Below are 11,742 nucleotides of genomic sequence, written 5' to 3'. Positions count from 1 at the left end.
GGGGGTGTGGCTAAATGCTAAATAAGGAAATACTCATTCTGAAGAGGGTTGCTACCTTACTGTTCTCTGAAATCATTACAAAATGTATCTATACCAATACAAACAACCAGACCAGTTAGAAAGTATTAACATGTGGATAGTGTCTTGAAGTATATAATGAACACTAAACATGAATACTAAACATGAATTCTAAACATGTATTTATAAAAATATAAAAAATATTTGAAATCAAGATCTTTTGAGAATGCTATTATTAACTGTCAGAGAGGCAACTTTTAGATAGGCCTGTAGAATCCGGTCTGTATCAAGGCTTTCAGTTTTCAGTGCACAATTCCATGGGTTTAATATATAGTTGCTACCACATAATACCATTACTACCAAACTTTTCCCCCTTTAGATTCATTTTTACAAACCTTTTTATTTTGACTTAATATTTAAAGAGATACATCATTCAGTGCCCATTTGTGCATATATGGTTTTAAAACATATACATGTAGCCTTCTGTGATCACACACATTGTCTTTTTTACAAGAGGTTAATGTATTTCCTCTTCTCTCTTAAATGAAATCACAGTGATTCTACAGAATCCACTACAAGTTACATTGAAGCTGAAAAATTCAATTGGGACACTATATAGCATTATAATCTTCCCCTATAAAGTCTTTTGAATTTGTATTAAAGATCCACTGCAGATTATAGCTCATTAACAATACAAACTCCAACCACTGGGTGTCACTAGCCTGCCTGTTAGATCCCTTTGGAGCCGGCATTAGACCAGGGCCCTGTTCGTCGTAAGGGCTGAAGCTAAGTTAATCAATTGTCCTTTTAGCCCGTTAACATTAGTGAGCTGATTGAGAACAGCAAATATTGGTTCGTCAACGGCTCGTCCGGTTAATTTCAATCAGGCTAAACTTATCAGGGCAATTGCGCGTGCATGTCCTACTTCAAAAGGCAGGAAAGGTGGATCACCAAAACAATGATTTTCTAACGGTATAATGGTTCTAAACTCAAAGAAAAGGGCTCTTTTTTTCTCCGCTGGCGAGCAGGAGATGAACATGAACGCTTATGAAGAATACAAGACCATAATCATGGCAAAATTCAACACCGCCACCGCTGTGAGAGCAAGACAAGAGGCAGAGTGTTGGGATGTTTATAGGATTATATCTATGTATGAAAATCTGATCGCAAGTGTGGACTGGTACAGAGGATACCACTATCGGTTAGTAAATGCAAGGTTGCTAGTTTGATTCCCCTCACCTACCTCAGTGTAGTTTTACATTTCCTTGTAAGTCGCTTTGAATAAAAGCGTCTGTTAAATGACTAAATGTAAATGTATTAATAACAAATGCAATAAATTGAAGCAGTGAAAATAAATTGTGTGTATTTCTCTCTATTCTTATCATGAGTCCACCTTAATCATTTTCTACAATAATGATATGCTATGGTGTACTAATAACACTGTCATATAATTATGAGTGCCTAGTTCTCCGCATCGCCGACACTACAAAAATGTACCACTCGCAAAAAAGCGCAAGACAGTCAACGTTCGACTGTGGTGTTTGCAATAAACGACTCGAGAAGGTCTTGTAAATAAATTATTCCTTGTCGGCTGAATCGGTAGCGCTCATACAAGAACTCATCATGATGGAATAATGGATCTTGGCGATCGCAAATAACTCTCTCCCTACGCTAATCTAACTATCTAATCTCAGTCCTTGGTCAATGGGATCCCTCCTTTTTCCGGGGGTGTGTCAAGCTTATCCAGCTACACTTAAGTTAGCCTGCGCTGGAGCAGGTTAGTGCTAATTGATATGTTACTATGGTGATTTATCGAAAGTTGCTTCCACGAACCAAAAAGAAGGGCGTTTTTGATCTTAGCCTGAAAATTAGCTCGCTAAACCGCTTAGCGAGCTACGACGAATACCCCCCTGTTAAAGACCTGCCGGGAGCGTGCCTATGTTCCCACAGCCCTATGTTCCCACAGCCCAATGTTCACACAGCCTTATGTTCCCACAGCCCTATGTTCCCACATTTCTAAGACCTTTTTCAAAATAAGGTCTTATGTTCCCACAGCTCTGTGTTCCCACATTTCTAATATTCATTACAAAATTAGGCCCTATGTTCCTACAGTTCCCACATTTCTACCCCTGCCTGGTAGTTAAGGGTTCACCATTCCGTAGCTGGCGATTTGAAGGAGCTAGCTAGCTTCTAAACTCTAACCCTAACCTTAACCCTAACCATAACCCTAACCCTAGAACATAGGGCTGTGGGAACATCGGGACAAATTTTTCAAAATAAATCTGGGAACATAGGTCTGTGGGAACATAGGGCTGACCCCGACCTGCCAAGCAAGTTGACAAGCTGACAATTGTTATTGTTTTTGTATGCAGGTTTGCTTTTAGTAAGGAGATTTTTGTCAAACGCTATCTTTCACTTCATCTGGAATCTGTATGTTTCAATTCTGCGTTAAGAAACGATGATCTTGGCGAGTGAGAGTGGTGTTTTCATCCAGCTCTTCCTCAGTAGTATGCTCCACCTGTAACCCTGTGATTACAGTTCAACTCTTAAGTTGTCATCGAACTGTACTGCCTATGCACACAGCAGAACTAAAGCATGTCATGTAGGACAAGGGGAAGAAAGTTGACATCCACAAAGTGTTCAGATTTGTTTTATTGCTAGAACATTCCAGAACCATGAAAATTGACCAGGTGATCAATGATAGCATATCTATTTTTTTATTTGTATAGTTATGCTAATTTTTTTTATGTGCATCAAGTCATCATCACTGACTATGAAAACAGCCATTTGTCTGATTGTCCTCAACTACAACATCCCCAGTGATGGTAAACTCAAGCGCCCTCCAGTTGATGACATCTCCAGGGGTGAAATGCAGGTCGCTAGCAAACCGCTGGAGCTCACAAGCAGACAGGGGATAGTCCCACATATGGACATCAGTGATCATCCCTATGAATGACTGTCCAGCATTAAACCCTCCACCCACAGAGTCTTGCTCTTGTCCCAGTACTATGTTTGGGGCTCCATCCAGATTACCTTTGAATCCAACCTTCCTGGTGCTTGGATTCCCATTGATCCAGACCTGAGCCAATCCTGAGTTGGAATCCCAGGTGCTGCAGCTCGAGTACCAGGTGTTTGGCTCATCTGGTAGGCCCTGAAAAGGAGAGATTTTGCCACGTGTGTACACATTGAAACAGCCTTTGTTTGCTGTTTTGTAGATCAGGAAGTCATTGTCACTGCTACGGGATGCCATCGAAAAGAGAGCGTAGGTTCGTAAGGTCGGTAAGGTACCTACAAAGAACACAACAAAAGCATGCTGTTGATCATCATGTAAGTATTTTGTAGTGTACTGTTGGATACATGCTAATATGAGGGGAAGACAATATAGGTTCTATGGTATGGAGCCTGAAATAAAGAGAAAAGAAGATTGCTTGCAAGTACCTGCAAGTGTCCATCGTTGTTCATAAAGGAACATATCAAGGGGACAAGTAATAATAATAATTCAATAAATAAAAAGAATAAAACCAACTCTCAGCCATCACATGTCATGTTCCACAACTACAGACAAAAGCCAACCATGCATATAGACCAACACCAACCTGAGGCAGACTGTTACGGATTTAAAGTTTACTCGTGATGGTAGGAGTCTGACATGAGCAGTATTGTACTCCACTGGAAAGGTGAACATTTTCCCCGATAGATCTGTTCAGATAACAGTGATTAGGAAATAGTAATCTGATCAGGTGTTTATTATAGTGATGTATTCTGAGGAATATTTTAAGGTATGTGTTAGGCTTGATATAATTAATGTAGTTTAACATTTGGTTATTCAAGAACTTAAATTAATTTATTTTCCTTACCTTGAGGAACAGCACAACAGGCTGTGAATAAGATGCTTACGATGAAAAGCGTCTGCATCTTTCAAAAGAGAACTGAAGAGAAATTATATATTTAGCCAACCTTTCCTTCAAACACACTTAGAGCAAAGATGTGTAAAATGTATGTAGACAGGTAAAATACAGTAATTCTTACTCGGTTAGTACTTTTAAATTCTACCTCTTAACTAATCTTCCTCTTAACTAACTATATTTTTTTAAATGACATACTTCTTCACCTATTGTGTTTGCAGATATTGAGGCAGGCTTTCATACATACCCTTTCTATGACCTTGTTAAGACTGGTTGACACTGTTACTTCTCTTTGGCTTCTACTGAACTCCAGGACAGGCTCCGTCTTATAAACCTAGTCCTCAAGGGGAGTGGGTAGAGGACAGGTCTGTGCGGTTTCCATAAGATCAATGATTTATGAATATTGATGTCTGATTGACCCTTAAGTGTCTGTCTGTTCTATTTTTGCCCCTTTTATCTTAGCAGTCTGATGCAACGACTGATTTTATTTCTGAAAATGTCCACATAGCGTTGACAACATAAGCTACAATTTGATATCATTGGTTAAGACGTTTATGGCGCAGCACGCCGTCACTTATATACAGCTGAATAAACTGGTAAAATGGATTTTTTATCGGTTCTAGTCATGATTTATCTAGGCACTAGCCTGGTGCTTTGCAAACTGACTTGTGGGGGTTGTTGTAGATATATGAAGTTATGACATTAAGTTACAAAACACCTAAATCTTGTAATATTATACTTATTATTTACATAAAAGATACTTTCTTCATGATAATAAGTCAGTTTAGGCTTCTCTCGTGGATTAAACCCGAGTCGCTGGTTCCGCTAACCAGCGCTTTAGCCAAATGTGCTAGTGAGGACCCAATAGCAGGATGTTGTTCACAATGGTTTCTTTATTAGCTCCAACAAGGATATTTCCATACAGTGGTAATCCAAAAACACAGAAGATACAAATCCAGGGCAAAAGGCCATAAACTAAAGAAGCTACTAAAAGTGTAGCTATCAAAGGAACTACGCCCTAGCAGCGAGAGACGATGCTTGAAAGCAACGCGACACAAAAGCGACTTGAGAGCCACAGGAGATATTCACCTCAAAGTCGAGCTAGACATAGCAAGAAACACTAACTACCTGACAAAGGGCAGGGAAACTAGCCAGGTATTTATCTCCTGGCTAATTGTGACAGGTGGCAATCGCACAATGCGAAACAGGTGAGGGCACATAATGGGACACAGGTGAGGGCACACAATGGGTTACAGGTGAGTAAACACAAATCACAACAACTGCACATGTGTGCGAAAACAAGTCTGTTCTTTTGTCCTCGCTAGCCAGACTCGTGGCAGTCAGAAGTAAGTTGTATCTGTTGAATATCTGTTGAACTGTCTAGCCTGAAATGATCTAAAATCTATATTTATTTATGTCATGTGAACTACTTTTTATGTTATTTGTTTAATCTGTCATTAAATTAAATATATGTAATTTCATTATATACAGTTAAATGTATTCTTATTTAAATGTATTCTTAGTTAGATGTATTCTTAATTGAAATATATTCTTTTAAAACATTGTCTGTCTTCATTAACAGTTTTTTTCAGTTTTACTTTTATGTTTTGGTGAGAAAGAGAATGTATTTAGATAGGAATTCTAAACATTCTAAAATCACCTTTCCTGTATTTCTCTTTACACTGAACAGTTAGGGATATTCCAATCAGGAGTATTTCATACACTCTAAAGTCTACATGTTTCTGTATATTGTACAGAAATATGCTGAAAATATTAGGATATACATTTGGAGAGAATTTTCAAAGACTGTTCATTACATGTGTAGATATGTACTTTAACACAGGAGACTAATGGGACGACCCATACTCATTATCTATTGTCCTTTGTCATTGCATTGCTTGTTTATGTGAGGCCTATGCACAAGCACACACACATTTGAGCATTAAGGCACCCAGGGTTACACCTGCTGCATCATTGCAAGCAGACCTGAAGGCAAATATGAACATGGCAAGTAGCAATAACAATAAATTATATATCCATAAATAACAAAGATGCATTTGGTTTTATGTCCAAATTGCCTCTGGAAATCATGCTGATGATTCCAGCCATATGAATGTAGCACGTGTAGCAAGGAGGAACTTACAGTGAAGGAAATGTTTTCTACCTGAATCTAATCTTGAACATAATTACATTTATGGTTAGTGTACTTGACCCACAATATGTTTACTGTTAATGCGATCAATCAATAATCCCTGGTAGGAAAGTTTCCACTGTTTGTGTATGGTGTGCAAGGGGGTCAGGTGAGAGGGGGAGGAACGTCTCTGAAGTCTCTGTGTTCTCTCTTTCTTCTGAGATCATGGGAGTATTGAAAATTAACTCTTTCATCAGACATTTTAGGGTAATAGGATGACAAATTGATTTGTCATTTATTAAAGAATCATAGCTTCAGTAAAGTAAACAGGATAATCTCAGATGTTAACACTTATCATGTGTCATATCTGTTGGTACACATGGAATTCCTTCATTGAGTGATTTTAATCAGGAATTTACATGTGGCTAAACCTACATAAACAGTCAGCCTCTCCTCTAACCAGTCGTTGTAACTGTAGCCTGATGTCACCTGAATTATGCCCACGGTCAGTGGACAAAGACAACAAGTCTCCCCCGGCACTGACGGGAATACATCTCCTCTTCTCTCCCACACTATGGAGAGAGTAGACTGTTTTCTCTGCCTGCTCAGAAGAGACGCAACGAACTTTGTCTTACAGCAAAGACTGCCTAAAAGGCAGCGAACACATCAAAGGGCTGAAACACACCAAACGCGTTTCTAACGTATACGCTTCAAAATCGCCTTGGCAAAGTGCGGCCGGCTGTTTTGCCCGGCGCCTATGAAGCTGAGCTGCGTGCGCAACCTGCCTGGGCCGAGTGTGACATTGGTGAGCGGTGCGCCCTCCGCGCCTTGTGTGAAAAGTTGAGAATATTTCAACTAAGGGCTGAAACACACCAAACGCGTTTCTAAAAACGTGACGCTAGCAAAACCATTGTTTTCTATTGTATGGCGCGCCTTTCTTGTGCGCCTTAAATCCGCCGCGCATCGCGTCTTTCTATCGTTTTTTAGGTGCGCCTCAAAGTTGAAATATTCTCAACTTTTCAGCGCAAGGCGTGGAGGCGCACCGCTCATCAATGTCACACTCGGCCCAGGCAGGTTGCGCACGCAGCTCCGCTTCATAGGCGCAGGGCAAAACAGCCTGGTGCGCCTGCTGCTGTTTTGCCCGCCGCACTTTGCCAAGATGTTTTTGAAGCGTCTGCGTCTTTAGAAACGCGTTTGGTGTGTTTCAGCCCTAAAAAATGCTATAAAGACGCTACGCGCGGCGGATAAAAGGCGCACACGAAAGGCGCGCCGTACCATAGGAAACAATGGTTTTGCTACTGTCACGTTTTTAGAAATGCGTTTGGTGTGTTTCAGCCTAAACGCGTTTCAAAAAACGTTACGCTACACAGCTCCGCTTCATAGGCGCCAGGCAAAACAGCCTGGTGCGCCTGCGGCTGTTGCCCGGTGCGCTTTGCCAAGGCCTTTTTAAAGCGTTTACGTGTTTAGAAACGCGTCTGGTGTGTTCGTACCCTAAGATTTCTCGGTAGCAAGGACTGCACCGCTAACCGAGAATAAGAGAGTTTAGCGCGAGTAGCTACAACAAAAAGGCTGCTAGTTAACTCTACGACGGGAGCAAGCAAAACAAGTAATCGTGAAGACGACCCGCAAACTCTACAAGCTGAACAAAAGGAGCGAGTGGTTCCTCATATCTACACTGCATGCAGCAACGATGACATCAGAGCTACAACCTCCTTCATCCACGGACACTCTTCTGTTTGCCTCATCAACATCGTATCCGCTAGTGCAACCCTTTACCCCGAGGACTGATAACTTCGATAACTGGGTATTTACAACTACCCTAGCATACTCACTACCTGGCTAATCATAAGACCTTTTACCTTTGCCATTGTACTTGCATTAATTAGTTGTGTTCACTGAACGTCATCTTTTCATGATTATTAGGCAGTTGGCTTCGCCACACCAACAAGTCTCTGTTCTCTCTTTCTTCTGAGATCATAGGAGTATTGAAAATGAACTCTTTCATCAGACATTTTAGGGTAATAGGATTGAAAAATTGGTTTGTCATTTATTAAAGAATCATAGCTTCAGTAAAGTAAATAGGATAATCTCAGATCTTAACATTTCTCATCGATCATATCTGTAATGTACTTTTCTAGATGATGATCATGAGAAGTGAGGTTGAATCGGAGCTTCAGCCATTAGAACACAAAGACAAGGGAATATTGTGTTCTGTTCTGGTGAAACCTGTTTGTTTACATGGCAGTCCAAAGGTCAACCATCTGTAACCTGTATAATCTGCAAAGCAGGAATTTTTTGACTGCACCGACTGGAGTGTTTTTGAAGCTGCAACTCTCAACCTGGACAAACTGACTGAGGAGGTCAGTGAAAGAGTATGCTGTTCTCGCGGCTTAGCAAAATAATCTGTTTATTACAAAAAAGGTTTAACCTCGGAATTTCTAACGCAGTCAGAAAACTTTTTGTGGTTATCTTCCGCAGTCCTTTGCCACCGTATCCTTTCGCCGCTGTCCTCTGAATGGTAACATAATTATTTGGCTCTTATAGGCATACAGAATTAACATAGTAAACAAATGGCATAAAAGATTACCCTTAGGTGTTCGTCTGGGCAAGATTCTTTTGGCAGATCTTTGGTAGGATGGGTGTTTAAGTGTGTGTGGGGTGAGGGGGTGGGGGTGGTGGCTAAATGCTAAATAAGGAAATACTCATTCTGAAGAGGGTTGCTACCTTACTGCTCTCTGAGATCATTACAAACTGTATCTATACCAATATGAACAACCAGACCAGTGAGAAAGTATTTACATGTGGATAGTGTCTTGAAGTATTTAATGAATACTAAACATGAATACTAAACATATATTCTATATCTGATATATCTGATATTCAGGCCTATCTGATAGTTGCCTCTCTGACACACAGTTAATAACAGCATTCCTAAAAGTTCTGTTATTAACTGTGTGTCAGAGAGGCAACTATCAGATAGGCCTGTAGAATCTCCATTGATTTCATCCTTCTAGGAGCTTCTGGAAGCTCCCAGCCCTGCAGGACACCTACCACACACGATGCCTCAGGAAAGCTGGCAGGATCCTAAAGGACTGCTACCACCCAGCTTTCAGACTTTTTACCCCGCTGCCCTCTGGAAGGCGGTACCGTAGCATCCGGTCTCGCACACGCAGACTGGAGAACAGCTTTTACCCCAGGGCCATCAGGCTGCTAAATGGACATTGATACTACACCGCCACTTTTGCACTCGTCACTTACATGCACTGTCACTGTCACTTTCATATTACTGTTTGCACTACACTTACATATACTGTCACTTCCAACCTACTGCTTGCACTAGCAGTAATACCTTATCAGGAAAATTGCACTACCTGTAACTCCCTCACTGGGTTGTATGTAGGTTAGTATAGGTCAATAGGGTAGCATAGTTTATTACATGTGTATTATATGTTATATGTATATATGTTAGTATTATATGTATAGGCTGCTATATGTATATTTAGTATTATATGTATAGGTTGTTATATGTTTAGTACACCGTATTGTATATTTATCTTGTATATTTAGTAAGGTTATTTATATGTTTATTATGTGTAAATTATGTTCATAGTACTTGTGCAGAGTGTACGTCATGGTTATGTTATGTATATTATGTGTTGTTATGTTATGGTAGGTTTGGGCGGCGTCTTGTCGCAAGAATTTCAGTGCCCAGTCTGACCTTGTGTCTTTTTGTGCATCTGACAAATAAAAGACTTGTAACTTGTAACTTGTAACTTCTAACGGTGAATCCAGTCTGTATCAAGGCTTTCAGTTTTCAGTGCACAATTCTATGGGTTTAATATATAGTTGCTACCAAATACCATTACTACCAAACGTTTTCCCCTTTAGATTCATTTTTACAGACCTTTTTTTATTTAGACTTAGAGATACATCATCCAACCTTCATTTGTTCATATATGGTTTTAAAACATGAACATGTAGAAAGCACATGTGGCCTTCTGTGATCACACCAAAACATTTTTACAAGAACTTATTGTATTTCCTACTCTGTTAAATGAAGCAGTGATTCTACAGAATCCCCTGCAAGTTACATTGAAGCAGAAGAATTAAATTGGGACACTATATAGAGTTATTATCTTCCAAAGAGTTTTTTTTTATTTTGATTAGCTATTTACTGAAGCTTATAGCTCATTAACAATACACACTCCATCCACTGGGTGTCACTAGTCTGCCTCTTATAGCCCTTTGGAGCCAGCAATAGACCTGTTAAAGACCTGCCAAGCAAGTTGACAATTGTTATTGGTCTTATTTGTCAAACGCTATCTTTCACCCGGTCTGGAGTCTTTGTTTCAATTCTGTGTTAAGAAATGATGATCTTGGCGAGTGGGTGGTGTCTTCATCCAGCTCTTGCTCAGTAGTATCCTCCACCTGTAACCCTGTGATTACAGTTCAACTCAAGCATTTCATGTAGGACAAGGGGAAGAAAGTTGACAGTGCTCAGATTTGTTTTATTCATAAAACATTACAGAACCATGAAAATTGACCAGGTATGATACCATATCCATTTTTACTTTGTATAGTTATGCTGATTGTTGTATGTGCATCAAATCATTGACTACGAATACTAAACATGTTTTTTCAATGTAATGTGTTTATAAAAATATTTGAAATTTAGATCTTTTGAGAATGCTCTCTGTGTCAGAGAGGCAACTATCAGATAGGCCTGTAGAATCTCCATTGATATCATCCTTCTAACGGTGAATCCAGTCTGTATCAAGACTTTCAGTTTTCAGTGAACAATTCTATGGGTTTAATGTATAGTTGCTACCACATTATACCATTACTACCAAACGTTCCCCCCTTTAGATTCATTTTTACAGACCTTTTTATTTAGACTTATTAATTAAAGAGATATATCATTCCACCCTCATCTGTTCATATATGGTTTTAAAACCTACACATGTAGCCTTCTGTGATCACACTAATTTTCTTTTACAAGAGGTTATTGTATTTCCTCCCCTTTCTTTCAAAGAAATCACATTGATTCTACAGAATCCACTACAAGTTACATTGAAGCTGAAAAATTCAATTGGAACACTATATAGCATTATATGATTATTATCTTCCTTTATAAAGTCTTTTGAATTTGTATTAGAGATCCTCTATAATCCTACAGATTATAGCTCATTAACTATACACACTCCATCCACTGGGTGTCACTAGCCTGCCTCTTAGATCCCTTTGGAGCTGGCAATAGACCTGTTAAAGACCTGTAAAGCAAGTTGACAAGCTGACAATTGTTATTGGTATTATTGGTGTGTTTGCATTTAGTCAGCAGATTTTTGTCAAACGCTATCTTTCACTTCGTCTGGAGTCTTTTTGTTTCAATTCTGTTAAGAAACGATGATCTTGGCGAGTGAGAGTGGTGTTTTCATCCAGCTCTTCCTCAGTAGTATGCTCCACCTGTAACCCTGTGATTACAGTTCAACTCTTAAGTTGTCATCGAACTGTACTGCCTATGCACACAGCAGAACTAAAGCATGTCATGTAGGACAAGGGGAAGAAAGTTGACATCCACAAAGTGCTCAGATTTGTTTTATTGCTAGAACATTCCAGAACCATGAAAATTGACCAGGTGATTAATGATAGCATATCTATTTTTTATTTGTATAGTTATGCTAAATTTTA

The 11,742-nt window shown here is 39.5% G+C and overlaps 1 protein-coding gene across 1 annotated transcript; it reads right to left on the bottom strand.

Moving 5' to 3' along the window:
• Positions 1 to 2,782: 2,782 nt before the first annotated feature.
• On the bottom strand, positions 2,783 to 4,224 carry LOC105909641 (mucosal pentraxin-like). Its single transcript, XM_031579347.2, is given in 5 exon segments — positions 2,783 to 3,290; positions 3,292 to 3,306; positions 3,615 to 3,717; positions 3,876 to 3,947; positions 4,171 to 4,224. Coding segments are annotated over 4 exon segments (684 nt in total). The 5' UTR covers positions 3,934 to 3,947; positions 4,171 to 4,224.
• Between the last annotated feature and the right edge of the window lie 7,518 nt (positions 4,225 to 11,742).

The sequence above is a fragment of the Clupea harengus genome, chromosome 13 (genome assembly GCF_900700415.2).
Source record: "Clupea harengus chromosome 13, Ch_v2.0.2, whole genome shotgun sequence".
Taxonomy (NCBI): Eukaryota; Metazoa; Chordata; class Actinopteri; order Clupeiformes; family Clupeidae; genus Clupea; species Clupea harengus.
Note: the sequence above shows the minus strand (reverse complement) of the source record. Positions and strands in the feature narration are given on the sequence as shown.